This window comes from Panthera leo, chromosome D4 (genome assembly GCF_018350215.1).
Source record: "Panthera leo isolate Ple1 chromosome D4, P.leo_Ple1_pat1.1, whole genome shotgun sequence".
Classification (NCBI taxonomy): Eukaryota; Metazoa; Chordata; class Mammalia; order Carnivora; family Felidae; genus Panthera; species Panthera leo.
Window position 1 is genome coordinate 72,621,719 of NC_056691.1, and position 24,126 is coordinate 72,645,844.

Below are 24,126 nucleotides of genomic sequence, written 5' to 3' on the forward strand. Positions count from 1 at the left end.
GATTCTGTGTCTCCTTCTCTCTCTGCCCTTCCCCAACTTACACTCTGTCTCTCTCTCTCTGTTTCTCTCTCTCTCTCAAAAATATGGAAACATTAAAATTTTTTTAATAAAAAAAAAAGCTGAATATTGCAAATAGAAGCAACAGCTTTATTTTTGTGTGATAGTATTTTAAATTGTATTAAAGTTACTTTATCAGTAGTTGTAACTTAGTTTATGTGTTCTTGGTACTTCAAGAAACAAGAAACTCACCTTTAAATTTGTTTACAAGTTACACATTTAAAATGGGACAAATTAGGGGCGCCTAGGGGCACCAGTCGGTTAAAGGTCCAGCTTTGACTCAGGTCATGATCTCACAGTCTGTGGATTTGAGCCCCGTGTCAGGCTCTGTGCTAACAGCTTGGAGCCTGGAGCCTGCTTCAGATTCTGTGTCTCCCATCTTTTTCTGCCCTTCCCCTGCTTGCACTCTTGTCTCTCTCTCTCTCTCTCAAAAATAAACATTAAAAAAATTGTTTTTAATGAAATAAAATGGGACAAATTTTATTTCCCCAATAGAGGAAGAATATTAGAATTCAAACTGAGTAATATTTAGCCTACAACTCAGAAAATATTTTCTTTTTTAAAAAAAGTTTTAATTTATTCATAATCATCTTTTCTGAAAAGATATCAAGTAAGTAAAATGGCTCATATGTACAAAATACTTAATGTTGGTGATACATCATCTGAAAAGATTATGTTGAAAGCAAACATTTAGTTTGATGGCAAGCATCCTCAGACCAAACTATTGTTTTTTAAAAGAGCATATTTTCTTTATTACAGTTAATAATGCTTTTAAAATGTGAAGGCAATAAATAAATACTAATTGTGAACAATTTGACAAATACTGATAAGTAGAATAGGAAATAAAAATCACAGGAATTTTACTACCCATAAAAACAACTTTTAACATTTTGGTGTTTTATTTTATAATTCTTATGCTTAGATGCCCTTCAAAAGTTGTAGTAAAAAAACCATTGTAGTCAAACTGTATTTACTGTTTTGTACATTTGGAAAAGATCTTTAGCCTTTGATTTTTTTTTTTTTTTGTCTTGTTTTATTTTATTTTGAGAGAGACAGAGACAGAGCACAAGCAGGGGATGGGCTGAGAGAGAGGGAGACACACAATATGAAGCAGGCTCCGAGCTGTCAGCTTGGACCCACAAACCATGGATGGGATCATGACCTGAGCCAAAGTCAGACGCTCAACTCACTGAGCTGCCCAGGCGCCCTGGATCGTTAGCCTTTGAAAGTGTGATTATCATATAGTTACATAGCTTTCCATTGCATAGTAGTACCAAAATCTAGCTTACAGTGCTTTTGTTGGCTTGGATTTGTATCCAGTTTTTCCCTGTTACACATTTGCCTTCAAGAACATCCTTGAGCATACATTTTTGTGCATATCTATGATTAAGTGTCCAGCATAAATTTCTACAAGAGGAATTCCTGGGTCAAATAAAAAACATTTATTTTTCCTGCATATACATTTCCAAAATCCTAGTCATTTTTATGACTGGCAAAAATAATTATTCATATTATAAAGCTTAAAAGTCGCACAGAGCTAAATACTTACCAGGGTGATATGTATCCTTACCCTTCCAAATTTTTTTCTAAACTCTAGTGCAATTTCCCCCTATCTGAGCCAATACTTAGATATAGACCTTTTTATATTTTTGCCAGTCTGAGAAATAAAATACATCCTCTTTTGATTATAAGGTCTTATTATTATTAATGCTTTTGTTGTTTGTATTTCTTCTATGAATAATTGCCTGTCACATTCTGGGCCCATTTTCTAGTGAGTTATCTTTTTCCAATTGATTTAAGGAAGATTTTCATATGTACTTTGTCACTTTATGTGTTATAAGTATTTCTCCAGGTCTGCTTATTGTCTTTTAAAATTTATTCAATGCAGAACTTTTGAATTTTTATGTCATCTGATTTGTTAATCTATTTTTTATAGCTCTGGGCTGTATCATGCTGAGAAAGGCTTTTCTTACTCCCAAAATCATAGAAATTGTCTTCTTTATGGAAAGAGCCTTTTGAAAAAAGATCCATTTGGAAATGCGTTGTGTGTGGTATGAAATAGGAATCTAAATTTGCCTTTGTTTTTGTTTTTCCAACTCAATAGCTTATTATCTCAATGCATTTATTGAAGAGTCCATCCTTTCCCCAGCAATTCGAATTGGAGCCTTTTTTATCGACTCAATTTGCATATTTACACAGACGTCTTTTGGACTTTCTTCTATAGCACTGATCTATTTGTCTTTTTCTTTATCAGAACTTAAACTATAAATTATTGCAGTGTTATAGTACATGTTTATTTCTTTCAGGGCAAAGCCTCCCAGTTATTTTCAAAATTGCCTTCCTTTTCTTATGCATTTACTCTCCTAGAGAAACTTTAGAATCAACCTGACCAGTAATAACAAAAGAGAGGGATTTTAATTGGAATTACACCACATCAAAGATTACTTGAAGAAATTAAACATCTTTATAATGTTGAACCTTCCCATCCAGGTACATGTTATGACTCTTCATTTATTAGGTTTATATATTTTTAATTTTAAGGATTTTTGGAAGTTTCCTTACTGAATTTTATAAACATAAAAGTACACAAATAGTTAATGTACAGTTTGATTAATTTTTTATGAAGCAAGCTTATTGCTGTAATATAGAACATTACTGAACCCCATAAAATTCCCTCATGTGCCCTGCCTTAGTTACCTCCCTAAGATAACCACTATGTTAAGAGTCACTTTATCTGTTTTCAGATTATATAAGGGGACCATTTCAATATACTCTGTTGTGTCTGGACTCTTTTGTTTAACCTCATGTTTGTTGGCTTCATCCATATTTTTCATGTTAGTTGATTCCAGTACTCATTCCTTGCCATTATTATAAATAATGACATTATTATACAATAAATTATTGTATAAATATTTTACAATTTAAAATGCATTCTATTATGGACTTAGGGATATTTCCAGTTCAGGGCTTTCTCTTATTGTGCTTTTATGAACACTCATATGCCTTTCAGTAAACATGTACATATTTCTGGTGGGTGTGTACTCAGGTGTAGGATTGCTGGATCGTAGAATATTTGTGTGTTCTGGGGCACCTGAGTGCTTAATCGGTTAAGCATCCGACTCTTGCTTTCAGCTCAAGTCATGATCTAATGGTTTATGAGATTGAGCCCTGTGACAGGCTCTGTGCTGACAGCATGGAGCCTGCTTGGATCCTCTCTCCCTCTCTCTCTGCTCCTCACCCGCTCACACATGCACACTTTCTCAAAAATAAACATTAAAAAAAAGAATATTTGTGTGTTCAACTTTAGTAGATACTACCAATTAGTTTCCAAAGTGCTTGTGCAAGTAACACTCCTACCAGCTGAGTGGGAGTGTTCTTGTCACTCCACCTCCTCACCAATGCTTGATATTTGCAGATTTTGTTTTTCATTTTAGACATTTTGGTGAATACATTTTAACTTACATTTCCTGAAATATTAATGGTATTTCTTATTTTATGCAGTGTCCATTCAATTTGTCCATTTTTAATGGGACTAGCTGCCTTCTAATTGGTTTGTTATATATACACCCTTCAGATATATCTTCTCCCACCATGTGGCTTGCCTTTGCACCCTCCAAATGGTGCATTTTAATAAATGTCTTTTTAATTTTAATGATTCAATTTGTCAATTGTTTAGTTTTGGGGTAATATTACTGATATTCTATTAAAAATATGTCGCGGGGCACCTGGCTGGCTCAGTTGGTTAAATGTCCAACTTCAGGGTTTATGGGTTTTGTCAGGCTCTGTGCTGACAGCTCAGAGCCTGGAGCCTGCTTCAGATTCTGTGTCTCCCTTTCTCTGCCCCTTCCCCACTTGCACTCTGTCTCTTTATCCCTCTCAAAAATAAAAAAAATTAAAAAAAAAACATGGGGCACCTGGGTGGCTCAGTCATTTGTGCATCTGACTTCGGCTCAGGTCATGATATCGCTGTTTGTGAGTTTGAGCCCTGCATTGGGCTCTGTGCTGATAGCTGGGAGCCTGGAGCCTGCTTCCGATTCTGTGTCTCCCTCTCTCTCTGTCCCTCCCCTGCTTGTGCTCTGTCTCTCTCTGTCTCTCAAAATGAATAAATGTAAAAAAAAATTTTTTTTAATAAAAAAACATTAAAAACAATTTTTTAAAATATGTAGATACCCCAAAGTCATAACAATGGTCTCCTACGTTTTTTTTCTAGAAGCTTTATTGTTTAACCATTCATATTTAGGTCATAATCCATTTGGAATTGTTGTTTGTGGTGTGAAATAGGCATTCAGTTGACTCATATTATGTAAGGATTTTTGTGTGTTTATGGGCTGTGTTGGCTTGTAATTTTCTTTTATTGTATTGTTCTTGTCATATTTTTAATAGAAAAGTTATGCTGCCCTATAAAAGAAAATGAGTATTATTCTCTCATTTTCTGTCACTAGCAGAGTTTTTAGATTTAGCATTATGTATTCCTTAAACGTTAAAAGAATTTGCTAGTGAAATCCGTCTGAACCTGAAGGGTTTTTTGTGTTATTTTAATTTTTAAAAATGTTTTATTTATTTTTGAGAGTGAGAGAGACACATAACTAGCAGGGGAGGGGCAGAGACAGAGGGAGACAGAATCTGAAGCAGGCTCCAGGCTCTGAGCTGTCAGCACAGAGCCCAACACAGGACTTGAACCTGTGAACAGCGACATCATGACCTGAAGTCAGATGCCTAACTGACTGAGCCACCCAGGCACCCCTTTTTTGTGATATTTTAAATTATAGAGTCAATTTCTTTAATGGGTGTAGTGGGTGTAGTACTATTTAAATTTTACATTTCTTGTTCAGTTTTAGTAAGTTGTGGCTTTTCTAGATATTTGTGCATTTTGTCCAAATTTTCAAATTTATTGGCATCAAATTGTTCATAATATCTTTTTACTGTCTTTTTAATATCTGTAGGATCTGTAGTGATAACACCTGTTTCATTCTTGCTATAGCAATTTGTGCCTTCTCTCATTTTTCATACCAGTTTATTAATTTTGTTAGTCTTTTCCAATCTTTTTGGCATTACTTTTTTTAATTGTAAATTTCCTATTTCATTGATTTCTAATATATGTATTATTACCTTCTTTCTACTTCTTTGAGTATATATGTTATTCTTTTTATAATTTCCAAGTACAGTTGATATTCAACCTTTCTTCCTTCCTAATCTCTGCATTCAATGCTATCATTTTCTCTATAGGTACTGCAAAAAGTGCATCTCACAACTTTGACATGTATATTATTGTTATCATTCAGTTTGAAATATTTTCTAATTCCCATTGAGTTTTTTTCCATTCATCAGGGGTTTATTTAAAAGCATAATATTGCTTAATTGTCAAAAGTTATCTTCTTGTAATTGATTTATATTTTAATTTTGCTGATATTCTGCATGATTTAATCCTTTGGAATGTTGAAATTGGCTTTAGGTCCTAGCATTTCTATTTTGGTAAAAGTGCCATGTATCTTTGAAAAGAATGTGTTTTCTGAAGTTGTTAGATATGTTGCTCTTTGTGTATCAATTAAGTACAGTTTGATACTTGCATTGTTTAAGTCTTCTATATCTTTACTCTTTTCTGTGTGTGCTTGTTTTGTTGAGTATGGAAAAGGATATATTAAAATGTTAGTTGTAGACTTGCCTATATCTTTTTAAAATTCTTACAACTTTAGCTTTTTATATTTTGCAGCTATGTGATTAGATCTATAGAAATTTAGGATTGTTATATCTTTCTGTTGAATTTTATAACATTTCTCTTTAGGGGCGCCTGGGTGGCTCAGTCAGTTAAGTGTCTGATTCTTGATTTAGGCTCAGGTCATGATCTTACAGTTTGTGAGTATGAGTCCTGTGTCAGGCTTGCGCTGACAGTGTGGAGCTGGCTTGGATTCTCTCTCTCCTTCTCTCTCTGCCTCTCCCCTGCAGGTGTGCATTCTCCCACTCTCAAATAAATAAACCTAAAAAAAGGTCTCTTTATTTTTTAGTAATACTTCTTGCCTTAAAGTCTGTTTTGTCTGATAGATAGCTATACCAGCCTTCTTTTCTTTATTGTTTATATGGTATATCTTTTTTTCATCCTTTTGCTTTCAACCTTTCTACCCCGTTTATTCCGATGTGTAAGGGACACGTAGCTGAGTTTTGTTTATCCAGACTGACATCACTTATCTTTTAATTGAAATATTGATCCTGTAATAATTGATACTTTTAGGTGTAAATATATCCTAGGAGTACCTGGGTCGCTAGGTTGGTTAAGCATCCAACTCTTGATATGAGCTCAAGTCATGATCTCACAGTTTGTGAGTTTGAGCCCTGTATCAGGTTCTGCACTGACAGTGCAGAGCCTGCTTGGGATTCTCTCTCCCCCTCTCTGCCTCTCCTGTGCACGCGCTCTCTCAATCTCTCTCTTTGTCTCTCAAAATAAATAAATAAATAGATAAATAGATAAAAATAAAAAATATATCCTACATTTTTTTGCTTTGTCTTATCTATTCTTTGTGCCTTGTTTTTGATTAAGCAAGTTTTTTTTTTTTGTTATTCCCATCTTCCTCCCCTATCAACTTACACATTCTTTCAATATTCTTGTAGTGGTTACCATGGAGATTAAAATATGCATCCTTGCACTGTTAAGGTCTACTTTAAATTAGTGTTTTCATCATTTTCTGGATAATACAAAGACCTTTCAACACTAGCTCCAGTTACTGTCTTCTGTGCTGTTGTAATGAATATTAATTCTACATGCATTTAAAGCCCAAGACACCATTAGTATTGTTTTAAACAGCTGCATTCATTTAGATTCACCTACATATTCAATCTTTCCAGTATTCTTTATTTTTTGCTATATCAATGTGCTTACATCCTGATCACTTCCTTTGCCTGAAAAACTCCCTTTATTATCACTTAATACTTGACTCCTGATAACGAAGACATTCATTATTTTGTATGACTTCCTCTGTATTTCACCTTTATTTTTGAAGGATGCTTTGCTTAGTATGAATTCTACACTTGTAGCAGTTTTCTTTCAGCATGTTAAAGATGATCATCTGTCTCCTGGCTTCCATCATACCAGTTGAAAAACCAATCAATCTGTTGTTGCTCCATTGAAGGTAATTTGTACTTTTCCTCCAGTTTCTTTTAAGATTTTCTCCTTGTCTTTTATCTGCTCAACTTATAACACCCTGCACTGAGCCATCCTCGCAACCACAGATCCCTTTCTCACTGCACTCAAATCCTGACATCCAATGCTGGTAAGCCCTCCTGCATGGAAAGCTCTCATCACACTTCTTGGGCTGTGATAACTGGCACCACGCCACTCCCATGCAGGGAAGCCCTACTCACTCCAGCAAGACTCTAACTTTTCACATAGGGCTTTTTCCCATATCTCCCGCTGCTGTGTGGGTGTCCTTAGTCTGCTCAGACAGTCACACCACATACCTGGATACCCCTGCATGAGATGTTTTTTCCCTCTGAGTTCAGGATCTGTTGTCTCCCCACTGACTGAAACATATTTCTTGCCCCAGCTTCCTACACCGTTCACTGGGTAGTTCTATGCAGGTGTCCTCTTTACCCTTTCAGGCTTCATGCCTCACTGTAGGCCACCACAGTCCCTTCAACATACACATACTCCAGTACAGGTGTCTACTTTGCTCTGCCACACCAACAGTTTTGAAAGTGAGTAGTTCGGGAAGAAAAGGGAAACAGATGAAGGAAAGAGGATGAAGAGAAAGAAGGAAGAGGATTTTGTAAGTTCCATTTTGCTAATAGATTTTAATGCTCTAGTAAAATTCTCTACCTTTTCCTTATTTTCTTGAACATATTAAACTTACTTGAAAGTCCGTGTCTGACAACTCCAGTAATCTGGATAATCATGTCTGATTTTTCTCTTGTTTTTCATTCATTTGGCCTTATTTTATACTATGTCTGTTAACTTGTTATGAATGATGGCCATTTTGTATGAAAGCTTGCTGAAGATGTTATCCTTCCTCCAGAGAGGATTTAAATTTCTGCTAGCTAGGAAATAAGGTAGGCAGATCACCTTAACCCAGGTGAGACTGTTCTACAGGTCTTCCTTGACTTACAGTGAGGTTATATCTTGATAAACCCATCATAAGTTAAAAATGTTTTCGGTAGAAAATGCATTTAATACGCCTAACCTAGCGAACATCTCTGCCTAGCCTAACCCTCCATGTGCTCAGAACACTGACATTAGCCTACAGTTGGGCAAAATCATCTAACACAAAGCCTGTTTTATAGTAAAGTGTTGAATATCTCATGTAATTTACTGAATACTGTACTGAAAGTGAAAGACAGAATGTTCGTATGGGTACAGAATGATTATGAGAGTATCGGTTGTTTACCCTTATCATGTGGCTGACTGAGAGCTGCAGCTGGCCACCCTTGCCCTGCATTGTGAGAGCGCATCTTACCACATATTGCTTAGCCCAGGAAAAGATCAAAATTCAAATTCTGAAGTACAGTTTCTACTGAATGGCTATTACTTTTGCATCATTATAAAGTCGAACCATAGTAAGTCCGGGACCATCTGTATTTCGTTTCTCTTATTCTTACAGTTAAGCCCTTCCTGGGTCTCAAATGAAAGTCTGTATTGTTACCAAGTTTTTTATGCCTTGGAAGGCCCTGGGTTACTATTCTTGACTCTCAGTGCCACGAGGTTTCCTCTTAGTGATTTCTCCTTTCTACTTGGTTTTTTTGCATCTTACCCCTGTGTGTTTAGCTTAGGAATCAGCAATTCCTAGAAGGAAAATTGCATGCAGAATGTTGGCTTACTTTTCCATGGTTCCCTTCCTCCAGGTTCTCCGACTCTCGAGTACTGGCTGCTTGTTAGCCCTGTACTTGAATATTTGTGTACTTGTTTCCCTAGGATTGCTGTAGACTGCAGGCTGCTTGTTTGTTTGGGTTCTATGACCTGCACTGCAACCCTTCAGATGACTGAAGAGGAGAACATGGCAATCAATGCAGGACTCCCCTCTGTGCATTACCCTTCTCACCAGGATGTTTGCTCCTTGAGTTCCAGTTACTGTGGTTGTTTTCCAGGGCATTGTATCTAGCTTTATTCTCAGCAGGAAAGATAGTGTAATACCAGCTGCTTCATGATAGCCCTAAGTGGAAGTCCTCCTGCCATCATTTTTGAGTTTTCTTTTCTTCTGTTAACTTGTTCTTCATGCTTTGTCTTTCACGATTGAAAATGTCTTTATTTTGCCCTAGCACTTGAATGGTACCTTAGGTAGGTAATAGAATTATTCATTTCTTAGCCTTTTCCTCTTACAACTCTGAGAAGACAGAGTCATTATATTGTAGCATGGGGTGTCACAGATGAGAAATCTGATTCATGTTACTGTTAATGGCTCCCCGCTACCCCTCTTACTAGAAAGATCACAGAATTTTTTTTGTTCATAGACCTTGGAAATTTCACTAAGATATGTTTATATATGTGTCTTCTTCAGTATGTCTATTTGACAGTTCATGAGCTTTAACATCCTAAAGATTAAAATCTCTTTGATTAATGGAACTTTTCATATATTATTTCTTTGACTATTTATTGTATTCTATCTTCTCAATTTTTTCTTTTGAACTCTTATCAGATGGATTCTGAATCTTCTGTATCAGTCTCCCACCCCTCTTAACCCACCCTCATAATTTAAAAACTGTTATGGTTTTGCTTGCCCTTCAGGGGAAATTCCTTCCATATCACTAATTTGTCTTTTAGCAGTGTTCATTCAAATACACAGTTCTTTTTTTTTTTTTAATTTTTTTCTTTTTAACATTTTATTTATTTTTGAGACAGAGAGAGAGAGAGCATGAACAGGGGAGGGTCAGAGAAAGAGGGAGACACAGAATCTGAAACAGGCTCCAGGCTCTGAGCTGTCAGCACAGAGGCCGACGCGGGGCTCGAACCCACGGACTGTGAAATCATGACCCGAGCCGAAGTCGGACGCTCAACCGACTGAGCCACCCAGGCGCCCCAAATACACAGTTCTTCTATCAAATATTTTTAAAATATTATTTTGTCAATCATTTTCAATTTCTACGGTCTTTCTTGTTCTCCTATTTTTTCTTTTCCAATGAAAGCTGTCATTGTCTTAAGGATGCATTATGCTCTCAGGTTTATGTAATGATACATTTGTGATCTTTTAAACTTTTTCTTTGGTTTTCTGAATTAACACTGCGGGAGAGTGGGAATGTGGATCCCGTTGATCTGCTTGTGAAACTTGGTAACTTTCATGCTACTGGTTTTCCCCAGTTGCCAAGTAATGCTTGTGTGCTCACATTTTAAAATGAAAGTCTAGATGTATCATTGCTGCCAGCTCACAGGGATTTCCTTAGACATTGTTAAGTGTTCCTGTTTGATATATCTGGACAGAGCTCACTTTTGCAGCTAATAGTTGAACACAGGGTTTTGCAAGTGGACTTCACCCAGCTATAATGAATGGACAAAGAAGTCCCATGAATAGGCGTCCCTTCAGGGTGTATAAGCTGAAAGCAAGCTGGGAAGCCAGGAACTTGCAAATGTAGACACAGGGAAGGTGCTACCTAAGACAGGGCATGCATGCATTCAGGGATTTTTTGCTTTTTTGCAGTTGCTTTTTGTTTTTCCTTCCCTGTGTCCAGTGGGGCTGCCTCAGGTTTCCCGAGGCAAGGCCCCTTCTCTGACTCTGAGGATAGTCTTTCACAGTGATTTCCCTCACATTACACACTGTGCTTGCCAACACCTATGCTGTACACGATGTATGTGGTAGCCACGCGTAGAGAGCCAGGGCAGTTGTTCAGATCTGGCCGTCCTTAGAGTGAGTACCTGACCCCATGGCCCACTCCCCCTCCAATGGCCAGCTCTCCCTAGCTTTGAGCTCAGAGTTTGCCTATTCTCCAATGGAAGGAGAATTCAAATCCTTCTTTAGTGGTCCCCTCTTTGTTCCGTATTCAGTTATAAGTTCTTACTTTTGTTTGTTTCTCCATCATACGGTCTCCTAAAAATGCCCTCGATGCCATAGCTCTGCCACTTCTACTCAGAATTTTCAAAGAGCAGCTTATTAAGTAAGTTTAATTTAATCCTTAAATACACTTATGAAAGAAACATATATGTCATTTAATCATTTTCACACAATTTATTTCCCTTTATGTAAGCATACAAGCATTCTTTACTGTTTCTGTATGTACTAGGATTTTGTTTTCCATTTTCAGTATACAGTCTCTATCCTATGATAAAAATGAAATTATTTAAAGCCATGTAATTTTTTCATGTAATAATTAAACCTCCTATCTTGCAGTGTGACTTTTTTCTGCTCCTGTACTGTACTGAAATGATGGGGACTGGGCTGTGTTGCAAATACATCCTGTGTTCTGGTTACTAACAATAAATAAATAAATAAATAAATAAATAGGGGCACCAGGGTGGCTCAGTCAGTTAAGCATCCGACTTTGGCTCAGGTCATGATCTTGCGGTTCATGGGTTCGAGCCCTGCATCAGGCTCTCGGCTGTCAGCTCAGAGCCTGGAGCCTGCTTCTGATTCTGTGTCTTCCTCTCCTTCTCTGCCCCTCCCCTGCTCACGCTCTGTATCTCTCTGTCTCTCAAAAATAAATAAACACTAAAAAAATAATAATAAACATAGTGAAACTGTAGTGGTTGTGTAAATAAATCGGACTTAGTTCTCCTCACTGAAGGCTAATACGAGTATATGTTGGGGGCCAGGATATACTTTTCATAAGTGGCTAATATCTAAATTGTATTCTGTACTGGGAACTTTATCTGTGTAGTACATGCTGCCTTTGCTGTGGCAGCCAGAGCACAGAGTCAGTGGGATCCAGGTCCATACCCTAGCTCTGGCACTTACTAACTCCATGACTTGGGACAGCCCAGGGTCTGGCACAGAGAGGGCACCTTGGTAAATATTGGATGAGTGATGTATGAAGTTACTAAATGCATGAGGTGACTTAGTTTCCTTATCTGTAAAATAAGTATAACAACACAATTGCTTAGTGATTACAGATCATTTATATAACTCTTGGCATATAGTAAGCATTCAATTAATACTAGATGTAATAATAATAAATTTTGTGCTAGAATCCTTTCATTAGTATCAAGCAAGGCCCAAACACAATATGAATGATCTCAGTTTATGAGGGTGGTGAGAAGAATATGCTTACATGATTCAGTCACTTTGGATAACATTTCTAGCACTGTTTCTTCCTCTCTTGCTAAAAGCGTCTATTAAAGTAGATTATGTGTTCAGCAGTTCAACAGCAAACTCAAAGGGTGAAGAACACAGTCTTAAGGAGCAATACAAACCAACTGGAGATCTTCTGGACACAATTACATCACAGTTCTAAGGAATAATAAAGCAAATGTGAGACACATACTGGAGAGAATAAGGAGTTGGGTTCATGTGAAGAAGGTTATGTAGAAGTGAGCTTGGAATTGGAAATGGGAGAAAAGACACTATTTGGCACGAGGACCATGGGGAGATTTCTCGGCTTTGGGTAGGGAAGGTTGGTGTGGTGTCCTGGGCTCAAGTGGATGCTGGGGATAGCGGGAGCTGGTGGTTGGGAGTTCCTCAGTGGGAACAGTGAAAGGTGAGGTGAGTTAGGCAAAATGGAACCAATCTGCAGATCACCTTGGTAATTGCACTAACTTTCCATTTTGCTGTTTCTCAGCCTCTTAGCACCTTGTTTGAACATAGAAACATTCCAAAGAGGATCAGAACCATTAGATAAACTACAGGTTGGCATTGCTTTCATTTTAAGGTGGTCTACCTTGATTTTTTTTTTTTCTATTCAAAGACAACAGTTTAAACAATTTAAGCTTGGTTTTAGTAGATCACAGAGTATAAAGAAAGGTCTAATGGTTATGGACTTGATTATCTCTTTGGTAGCCAACAATTAAAGTGGACACCTTGAGGAAGACCAGTTTCATCTGACATAGTTTGACAATTGCAATTTAAAGTCTGTTCCTTCTCCTCTGAGATGCTGTGAGGCCCTCTGGCAGTTATCTCTTCTTTCCCCTAAAGTTATTCTCACTTTACCTTCTTTTCTGATTCGAAGGTAGCTGATGGATTGTGGAGTCAGGGTTTAAATATCTCTTTGTTCATTTGTGAAAAGAATTAAAGAACTATGCCAACACCATTTAATTCAAGGTTGTCCAGGATGGCACATAAGACACTATATTACAGAGAAATAACGACTCTACCTGCACTGAGGGTCAAGAGAAAGGATGTGTAACTTGCCTTCCCTTACTTCCTTCTATTTTTTTGTTGTTGTTCATATGAATGCCTTTTTTTCTTTCCAGTGAAAATTTTAGCTAGAACATTCTTTGTTTTTCTGCATTCATTTTTTTCTTTCTGTTACTGGAATGCCTGCATTGGTGTATCAGTTGATATATATGGCAAAAATACTAGGGCCAAAGGCAAGTTTACTGCCTTAATTCTATGCTAGAAATATTGTTCCCTACTTTATTTATTCTAATACGTCTACTTCATAGAAATTTCATTTTTAAAGTGTTACCTCTTAGATTTGTTATTGAACGTGATCCCAAGATATAATTCTCTAAAGAAAGGAATGGCAAATTATTTTAATGCCTTTTGTTGTTTTTGTTTCTAGCCTATTCTACTAAGCTCAACAAATTTCCTGTATTTAATATTAATGATGACTTGAATGATCTGTGTACCAGTGCCGTGAGCCCAAATACTACCAAAGCCACGCGGTATGCCCTGAATGTGTGGCGATATTGGTGCATGACCAACGGGCTCAAAGATCACACAGACATCACCAAGGTAAGAAACTCTTGAGTGTACTTCTTCTTTCAGCCAGCTTCACAGCTTCCGAGTGCCAGGCATTGTGTTAAGCATTGTGGGGAACACCAAACACTTGCTTTTTGCTTAAGGAAGCTTGGGAAGAACATGAAATCGAAAGAAAAAAATGCACAGTACAAAGCAGAATTTAGTAAGTGTTCTGTGAATTTACAGGTCAGAAATGCCAAAAAAAACCAATTCAGGCGGATAAATTAATTTCAGTCTGATGAGACTAGTGAAGGAATTGATAGTTAAAGCTGTGTTTTGAAGGAGAGTTGGAATTTCACTAGAATTAGATGAAGAAGAGTCTTCTAGGCTGAGTGACATGAGAAAGAAAGAAAAAGATTTGGAGGATAGACTTCACGTATGGGGATAGTGGACTCTAAAACAAGATTTTGATAAACCTTTAAATGCCAAACTAAAATCTTATGAATATTGGGATGCCCTTGAAGTTTTGTTTTGTTTTTGTTTTTGTTTTAAGGAGTGAGTTTATCTGAAGGATTATTGCAGTGGCAACTGGGAAGAGACTGTCACAAGAGGGAAATGCTGTGACTGTAAGATATAAAGGGTTAGGCTAAAGGGAAATCACTGAAGTTTCCTTAACAGGGAATAACATAATGAAAGAGATATTTGGGAAAAATTAATTGGAAGTGATAAGCAAAAATTTATTTAGTATCCTTGGTCCTCAATTTCCCTAGTTGTAAAATGAGCTCTTAAAATTTACTCTTCCAACTTGAAACGTTTGAGATTTGTGAATGTGAAGGAAACATTTTTGGACATATAGAGACAGAACAGAAAGGCGTGTTTTGATTTGGATATACTGAGTCTAAATCAGACAGCTATCCAGATGGACATGTCCAATAAACAGTTGGGAATGTGGGAATTAAAACATGGGAGAAAAGGGGGCACCTGGCTGGCTCAGTCAGTAGAGTATATAACTCTTGATCTCGGGGTCATGAGTTCAATCTCCACATTGGGCCTAGAGCTTACTTAAAATATTAAATTAAAAAAAATACACACACACATACACACACACACACATGCACGCACACAAACAAACATGGGAGAGATGTTAAAGCTGGAAGTATAGATTTAAAGGTCTTGCACACAGAGGTCATAACTGAAGCCCAAGGCCGGTGACATCTCCAAGTTCAGATATTGTGTTTAGGGCACCAACAATAGATGAAATAAGAAATCCAGGTTTCTACTTCTTTATTTTTTAATGCTTATTTATTTATTTTGAGAGAGAGAAAGAGAGCAAGATTGTGTGTGCACAGGGGAGGGGCAGAGAGAATCCCAAGTGGGCTCTATGTTGTCAGTGCAGAGCCCAGCGTGAGGCTCCATCTCACAAACCATGAGATCATGACCTGAGCTGAGATGAATAGTCGGTCGATTAACTGCCTGAGCCACCCAGGCACCCCTCCAGGTTTCTACTCCTGACAGCATGGTGCTATAGATACTGTGAGGGGCCTTTCTGCTCTACTTGCAAAAAGGAGAGGAAACATCCACAGTGTGCATGTGCACGTGCACACACTCGGACACACACACACACACACACACACACACACACACAAGACAGCTGGAACTGGAGCAGTGAGCAGTGAGCAGTAGCACATATGAAAGGCAGGGTTCTCCTGAGGGTTTAGATGTATAACATCATTAAGGAAGGGAAGAGACAGATAAATCACTGAAGAATCCTGGATTTAGGAGAGGACACTGAAAGGAGCCTTAAGAGGTTCTAGGCCCTACATTTGTCTCCTCACCGAGTCATATGCTAATAATCTTTGAAGTGAAACACCCAAAAGGTAGGGGTTTAGTTTTTTTGCAGATTAAAGTCAGCTAAATATGTGTTCATTAATAAAGGTTAGGGGGAGGAGGGGTGCCTAGGTGGCTCAGTCAGTTAAGCAACCAACTTCTTCTTAGGGCATGATCTCACGGTTCATGGGTTCGAGCTCCACAGTGGGCTCTATACTGACAGCAGAGAGCCTGCTTTAGATTTTCTGTCTCCCTCTCTTTTTGCCACTCCCTGTCTCACACTCCCTCTGTCAAAAATAAACAGTTAAAAAAAAAAAAACAAAAACACCAGCCACTCAAGGAAATAGATCACTATGAATGAGGTTGCATAGACACAGCAAGCAATAGATTTAGACACCAAGGACTTTAGGCAGTAGATTATAGACTAATATATATGAAATATTTACAGAAATGATAAGAATTATAAAAATGAGCAAGCAACAACATACTAATCAAAATAATCCAGCAGATTTGAAAATAACAAAAAATTTCCACTTGTGGCCATAAGAGAAAAAGGGCCCAAAATTACCCTTCTGCTATAACAACCAGAAAACTGAGCACAATATGTGCAACAAAGTGTTTTCAACAGAACAGATAGCAACAAATCCTTTAGAGAAAGGTAACAAATGAGAGTACTGAGAAAGGTTTTGTATCAGATGTAGAGAATAGTTCGCTCTAGACCAAGCTCTGTTCTAATCCCACCCAACAAATCTTAAAAGCTAGACCCAGGTGCATGAAAAGGTGCTAGCATCACTAATCATCAGGGAAATGCAAATCAAAACCACAATGAGATACCACCTCATACCTGTCAGAATGGCTAATATCAAAAAGACAGGAAATAACAGGTGTTAGTGAGAATGTGGAAAGGGAACCCTTGTGCTTTATTGTTGGAATGTAAATTAGTGTAGCCACTATGGGAAACAGAATAGAGGTTCCTCAAGACATTAAAAATGGAATTACCGTATGGTCCATCAATTCCACTTCCGGGTATCTGAAGGAAACAAAAACAAAAAGATTTAGGCACCCTCATGTTCATTGCACCATTATTTACAATAGCCGAGACATGGAAGCAACCTAAGTGTCCATCAATGGATGAATGGATAAAAAAAAATGTGGTGCATATATACACAATGGGATATTACTCAGCTATAAAAAAGAAGGAAATCCTGTCATTTGCAACAACATGAATGGACCCAGAGGGCATTATGCTAGGTGAAGTAAGTCAGACAGAGAAAGACAAATGCCTTAAGATCTCACTTATATGTGGAATCTAAAAGCAAAACAAAATAACAACAACAACAATAACAACAAAACACCCAAACTCATAGACAAATAGAAAAGAATGTGTTTGCTGGAGGTGGTGGGGAGGGGCATTGGGAAGGAGAGTAAAATGGGGAAGGTGGTCAAAAGGTTTAAACTTCCAGTTATAAAATAAATAAGTCGTGGGAATATGATGTACAGTTTGGTGACAATAGTTGATAACACTGTATTGTATATTTGAAAGTTGCTAAGAGAGTAGATCTTAAAAGTTCCCAGTACAATACAAAAAATTTAACTATGTGTGATGATGGATGTTAGCTAGACTATGGTAATCATTTTTCAGTATATACAAACATTGAATCATTGTGTTGTACATCTGAAACTAATATAGTGTTATTCGTCATTTATATCACAATTTTTTAAGTAAAAAAAAAAAAGGGCAAGACATAGAAGGATTGAATGATTTTTCAAGTAACTTAACTGTGTCCCAGAACAAAGCTTAAGAATATTTATAGGAACATAAATATATACAGAACCAAAGAAATAAAATTCACAATGTCTGTCAAAAATTATTGGACATGCAAAGAAGCAAGAACATACCCTTTAAAAGAATGAATCAATCAAAACCAACCCAGATCTAACAGATTTTAGAATTAGACAAGACATTAAACAGTTATCATAAAGAAGATAAGCAAAAAAAAAAAAAAAAAAAAAGATAAACAAATGGCCAATGAGCACATGAAAAAACACTCAACTTCATTAGACATCAAGGAAATGCAAATCAAAACCACATGAGATTCCATTTCACATCCAATAGAAAGACTATAATAATAACATTTGGTAAAAAGATAATAACAAGTGTTGGTGCAGATGTAGAGAAATTGGAAGCCTCTTACACTTCTGGTGGGAATATAAAATGGTATAGCTCCTTTGGAAACAATCTGGCATTTCCCCACAAGTTTTTGAACATAGAGTTACTCTTTCACCCAGCAATTCCACTCCTATGCATATACCCAGAAAATTAAAAACATATATATCTGTGAAAAATCTGAGTTCAAGCATACTTTTTGTAGCCTTATTCACAATAGCCAAAACGTAGGAGTAACCCAAATGGCATGAGCAGATGAATAGATAAAATGTGGCATATCCATACGATGGAATATTATTTGGCAATAAAGAGAAGTGAAGTACTGACAGATGCTTATAGCGTGAATGAACCTAGAAAATGTTATACTAACTGAAAAAAGTCAGAAACAAAAGGACAAGTATGTATTATTCCATTTATGTAAGATATCTAGAAGAAGCAAGGTCATAAAGATGGAAGGTATGATAGAGGTTACCCGGGGCTGGGGGAGGAGGAAGTGTGGAGTAATTGTCGAATGAGTACAGTTTGGAATGATGAAGAAGTTCTGGAAATGAATAGTGGTAGTGGTTGTGCAATGTTACAAATGTACTTAATGCCACTGCATTGTATAATTATATATGGTTAAGATGGTAAATGTTGTATGTATTTTACCATAATAAAAAATCAGTAAAATATAACCACCTCACCTTTATTCATAATTTTAAAATTCACTGTTCTCACATACCCCATCACAATTTCTTCATCCCTACTAAACTTTTCTAGGCTAGAGGGTCTTGTCTCTTAAACTTTGTGAAGTCACTATGAAGACAGTTGTCTCTTACTGGGAACCTTTACATTCCCATGCAGGAATCCCTGAAAAGAACCTAATTTCTCCACACTCTCTAAGGATTAGATAAGTTTTGCAACCCAGGTGAAGAAAATGTCCCATCTGTCTGGTAGAGTGTGCCTTACCGCCCCTGCGCTGGTATTTCTTAGTGTCCCCTGTGTTAGCTAGAGGAATAATGGGTGAGAAAGAAGATGTATTTCAGTCCTCTGTAATCTATTCACATGGGCCACTCAAAATAAACATTTTTAATAACTTAAGAAAGAGGCCAGTATCTTAAAGGATTAGCCAATATTTAATAAAAAGAAGGAATTGTGGCATCCAAAATCCATATTCTTTAGTCTCACCTTCTTGGTCTCAATGTGTGTGTATATATATGTATATATATGCTTATTTTAAGCAAATTTGCTTGTTTTAAGAGAGGGAGAGTGCACGCACATGCATGGGAGAGGGGGCAGAGAGACAGGCAGAAAGAATCCCAAGCAGCACAGAGCCCGACACGGTGATCAAACCCACAAATCGCAAGATCATGACCTGAGTTGGAATCAAGAGTCAGACACTCAGTCGATTGAGCCACCAAGGTACCCCAAGATATTTTTAATCTAGATGTGTCTTTAAAGATAGTTACAGTTGACAGCAGACAAGGTAGGTAACAGCTCTTGATCATGATTTGGTAGCTGGTGAGCCTCAAATTTAGTTGTTTGTTCAAGGGAGAAAGCAAGGAGTCAAATCAGACTTCAAAATATCATCTAAATAAGTGGGGTGTACCATCCAGTCTCACTCTGTTGCCTACTGTGTGAGCTTCACATAGTATTTTTCATACAAGTTATTTTCACAGGTGTGATCTGATCCTCCCTGACCCATCTCCCTCAAGGTTGCTATTTCAGTGACCTAGACTCACTCATTGGAAAATAGAGCATCTTGAAGTTCCACACTTATCTTTCTGAATAAATTAAAATTTGGTAACTGCAAGAATGAAGTAAATTTTTGTTGTCAGCGATGGTTACTTCAGGATTCATTTTATTTTCCTAGAAGAGTACTTGTAGTTCATAAACATTTCTCCACTTTTTTCATCCTCCTAGGTAAGATTATCCACAGAGGGATTTGAGACATTCCCCAAAAGTAACTCTTCATTGGCTTGTCTTATAACTCTTTCAAGTGTCAAAGATTACTGTGTAGTTTTGGAACTTGCCATGCAAGTCAGCCTTTTCTTACTCTGTTCTTTCTGGAGTCATCAACTCCATGACCATGCTCTTTCTTACTTCTCTTTGGTCATTTTGACATCAAAGAAACCAAGTTTATAATCCATGGTGAATTTTGACATGGTGATTCTATACAGAGTCATTAATGAAGAAAAATAGTTTCATGTGATGTCTTTATAACAAATTTAAAGACCTTGGTAACCTGGACAAATAACCACCAACCAAAATTCAGTCTGAGAAAACTAAGGAGGCAGCCAACGTGGGCCAGAATGAATGGTTTCTTACGTACATACAATATAAGTTGTATGACTCGACATTTCTCCAGGAATTGCTTTTGCTGTGGTTTTACTTTGTAATCTGTGGTATTCTATGTAAATCAAGAAAAACATTCTGCATCTTAAGTCAGTTTGGCTGTCCTGGCTGTGAGGTAAATTCATTGACTTAACTGTGTTTATCAGTTCATTGTGGATCACTGATGTATTGCAGGCGTTCTGCTGTGTGTTGAAGACCTGGTCATGTATAAGATGTCATTCTTGCCTTCAGGGAGCTCTCAGTCCATTTTGAGAAGCAGACATAAAAATAGATAAGAAGCTCTGCAATAGGGAGAAGGCCATAATAAAAAATTAAATTAAGTGTTGTGGGATCCTAGGTGAGAGAGTAACTTTGCTTAGGGAAGCTGGAAAAGCCTTTATGTAGACAGCAGAATTTGAGCTAGATCTGAAATAAGAGAGATTTTCCAAATAGAGAAGGTTAGAAGAAAAAGGCATTCTGGACATAGGAAGTAGAGTGCAAAGACTTAGAGGCGTAAGAGTACCTGATGGTTCCTGTGAATGGCACAGAGTTCAGTGAGGCTGGAAAATCATATACAGAGAAAACAGCAGATTAGGCTAGAGAAATAGTATGTGTACCAGTTAATGATAGCTGCATAACAAACCACTCAAAAGCTTAGTGGCTTAAAGCAACATACATTTTATTTGCTCATGATTCTATGGGTTGTTCTTAGCTGGGTAGTTCTTCTACTGGTCACTTGGAGTATCTAACATGTGGGTGCAGGGTATTAGATGGGAGACAGCTTGTCTCTGCTTCACATGTTACATGGTCTAACTGGGCTTCCTCACTTGGTAACATTATGTACTAAGCTGATGAAAGCACAACCTGTTGGAACCTATAAGACCAAAGCAGATGAAAGCAGCATCTCTTGAGGCCTAAGTTTGGAATTCACACACAGTTAACTTTTGCCATGTTCTTTAGTCAAGAGAAGTCATGGCCAGCCCAGATTCCAAGGATGGGAAGAATAGGTTCCACCTCTTGATGGGAGGAGCAGCATTGCAGAGAGGGGTGGGAACAGGGAGGGGAGCAGTTGTGGCTGTCTTTGCAACCAGTGTACCAGAGGGTGAAAGCAAATTATGTAAAGACTTGCTTACAAGGTGAACAGTTTGAAATTTAGTCTAAGGGCAACAGGAAGCTATCAGAGGTTGGTTGGTTTCTTGTCGTGTCTTGTGTTGTTTTTAAGTACTACAGGCAAAAGACTTTTTTCTCAACATCCCTTATTAAGGAGCCATTCCTCTAGTCCCAATTGTTACTGAAGAAGCCATCATGTTAGTACAACAGCCTACCTTTTGGTTGGATGTTTGGATCAGGAGTGGGCCAACCAGAATCCTTTCTTTAGATTTTTTTCTGTTGAAAATAAGAGTTGGAACATTGCCAGTACCTGAAGCTGTAAGATGCAAACCTTAGGGAGTGCTGGGGGGTTATGTTGTACGCTATATAAAGAAAGCCACTCTACACAGAGAAGCGGAGATGGGAGAAGAGTCCCGATGGTCTTGGAGACCACTAATGCTGACATCCCTGCCGAGGCTTGTTCAAATTTGGCTTATCTCTTGCGACCAAAGGAATCCCAACTAATACAAAGAGAGGTTAACACCTGCAAGTAGGGAGTTGCAAGTGACAACATAAAAATCTGAAACCAGTTAAGTTTGGGAGTCCTAGTTGTTTTAACTGGTATTTTACTGGTATGTAAGAAAGCTGTTGCATTTTTATATTTTGCATATAACTATCCCACTGATGGCTTTTCAGCTGAATCTCTTGGAAATTTCCTAGACCAGCAATCAGATTATCAGAAAACAATTATATTTTTATCGTCTTCCTTTGGTATACACATATACATACACACACACGTGTGTGTGTGTGTGTGTGTGTGTGTGTGTGTCATTTTTTTTCTTGTCTTGCCTGGTTGGCTAGGACCTCCAGAACAGTGTGTTATATAACAGTAATTATATTCAGCAAGCTCATCCTATTCCTGACATTATAAAAAAAAATTTCTAACATTTCCATCGTAGGTATAATATTTATAGTTCTGGTCTGTAAAATACTCTTCATCATAGTAAGAGGATTGGATTTTTTTTCTTCCAATCTAAATTTAATTTGAATTCTTAAAAATTTCAAATGGAGGGGCGCCTGGGTGGCTCAGTCAGTTGGGCGTCCGACTTCGGCTCAGGTCATGTTCTCATGGTTCGTGGTTCGAGCCCTGCGTGGGGCTCTGTGCTGACAGCTCAGAGCCTGGAGCCTGCTTCGGATTCTGTGTCTCCCTCTCTCTGGCCCTCCCCCGCTCACACTCTGTCTCTCTCTCTCAAAAATAAATAAACAAAAAAAAAAAAAAAGAAAATTTCAAATGGATATCATACTTTCAAGTCATTTTTCAGTACTCAGCAAGTCCATGTTACTTTCTCTATGAGTAAGTCAATGATATTAACATGTTTATTAAGACCGAATCATGTTTACACTCTGCAACAATCCCTACTTGTCTCCATGTAGTATTGCTTTCCTGCAGTTCTGAATCTGATTTGATAATAGAGGCAGCCCTTGTTTTCCATGGTACCATGTTAATTGCTGCTCGTGCATATCAGAGCCGTGTGTTGGAGCCTTGTTCTCGCTTTGCACGGTTCTAACATGCACACTTTATTTTTTTTATTTTATTTTATTTTAATTTTTTTTTTCAACTTTTTTAATTTATTTTTGGGACAGAGAGAGACAGAGCATGAACGGGGGAGGGGCAGAGAGAGAGGGAGACACAGAATCGGAAACAGGCTCCAGGCTCTGAGCCATCAGCCCAGAGCCCGATGCGGGGCTCGAACTCACGGACCGCGAGATCGTGACCTGGCTGAAGTCGGACGCTTAACCGACTGCGCCATCCAGGCGCCCCTAACATGCACACTTTAAACATGCCTTACTTTAACCTGGCACTGTGCAAAACAAACATTGTCTGTTTACCTTTATATTCATACACTTTTTATTATATATCTGCTAGATTTGGAGTAGAAAAAAATGAAGAAACTTTCTTTTTCCTATGCTCCAAAACTGTTTAAATGCAAAAGCTGAATAGACTCCATAAAGCCAACTCCTTAGGAGTGATATACATCCCTGACCATCATTCACCATGTTTTGGGGGCTCTTCAGATCTTTTACCTCCTATTGAACTAACTTTGGTAATTTGCATTTTGCTAGAAAATTATTCAGGTTACCTAGATTTTCAAGTTAATATGTACAAAGTATATAATGTTCTTTCATATTATTGATTCATTTTCTATAGTTTACTGTCTTTCTCATTCCTAATGTTATTTAAATGTATATTTCCTTTCTTCTTCTTTCTCTTTCTTGCTGTCACAACCACTAGAAGTTTGTCAGAGTAGGTCTCTCCAAAGATTACATATTTTCAATTTTTAAAATATGTTTATTTTTGAGAGGGAGAGAGAGAGTGAGTATGCAAGTGGGGGAGGGGCAGAGAAAGAGGGGAACAGAGGATCCAAAGTCTGCTTGATGCTGACAGCGGATAGCCCTTTGTGGGCTTGAACCCATGAACCATGAGATCATGACCTGAGCTCAGTGGCTTGACCGACTGAGCCACCCAGTTACCTCATATTTTCATTTTTTAAGCTTTTTAAAAAATTTATTTAAGTAGCCTCTACACCCAACATGGAGGTCAAACTCACAACCTGGAGATCAAGAGTTGAATGCTCTTCCAACTGAGCCAGCTAAGCACCCCTACATATTTTCACTTTTTAATCTATCCCAATTTATATCTTTTCTAGTTCATTAATTTATGTTTTATTTTTTATTGATTCACGCTATTGTTTTTTTAAGTTTATTTTTGAGAGAGAGAGAGAGCAAGCAGGGAAGGGGCAGAGAGAGAGGGAAAGAGAGGGAATCCCAAGCAGGTTCCACACCATCCGCTCAGAGCCCAACATGGGGTTCAGTTCCCTGAACCATGAGATCATGACTGGAGCCAAAATCAAGAGTCAGAGGCGTAAC

General features: G+C 37.7%; 1 protein-coding gene across 2 annotated transcripts in view; it reads left to right on the forward strand.

Moving 5' to 3' along the window:
* KIAA1958 (KIAA1958 ortholog) overlaps nt 1-24,126 on the forward strand; it is a 153,737-nt gene that overhangs the window by 123,721 nt on the left and 5,890 nt on the right. For both annotated transcript variants that reach the window (XM_042912406.1, XM_042912407.1), the window contains one exon: nt 13,684-13,856. In XM_042912406.1, coding sequence (XP_042768340.1) covers nt 13,684-13,856 — 173 coding nt within the window. The remainder of the gene's footprint in view (nt 1-13,683; nt 13,857-24,126) is intronic.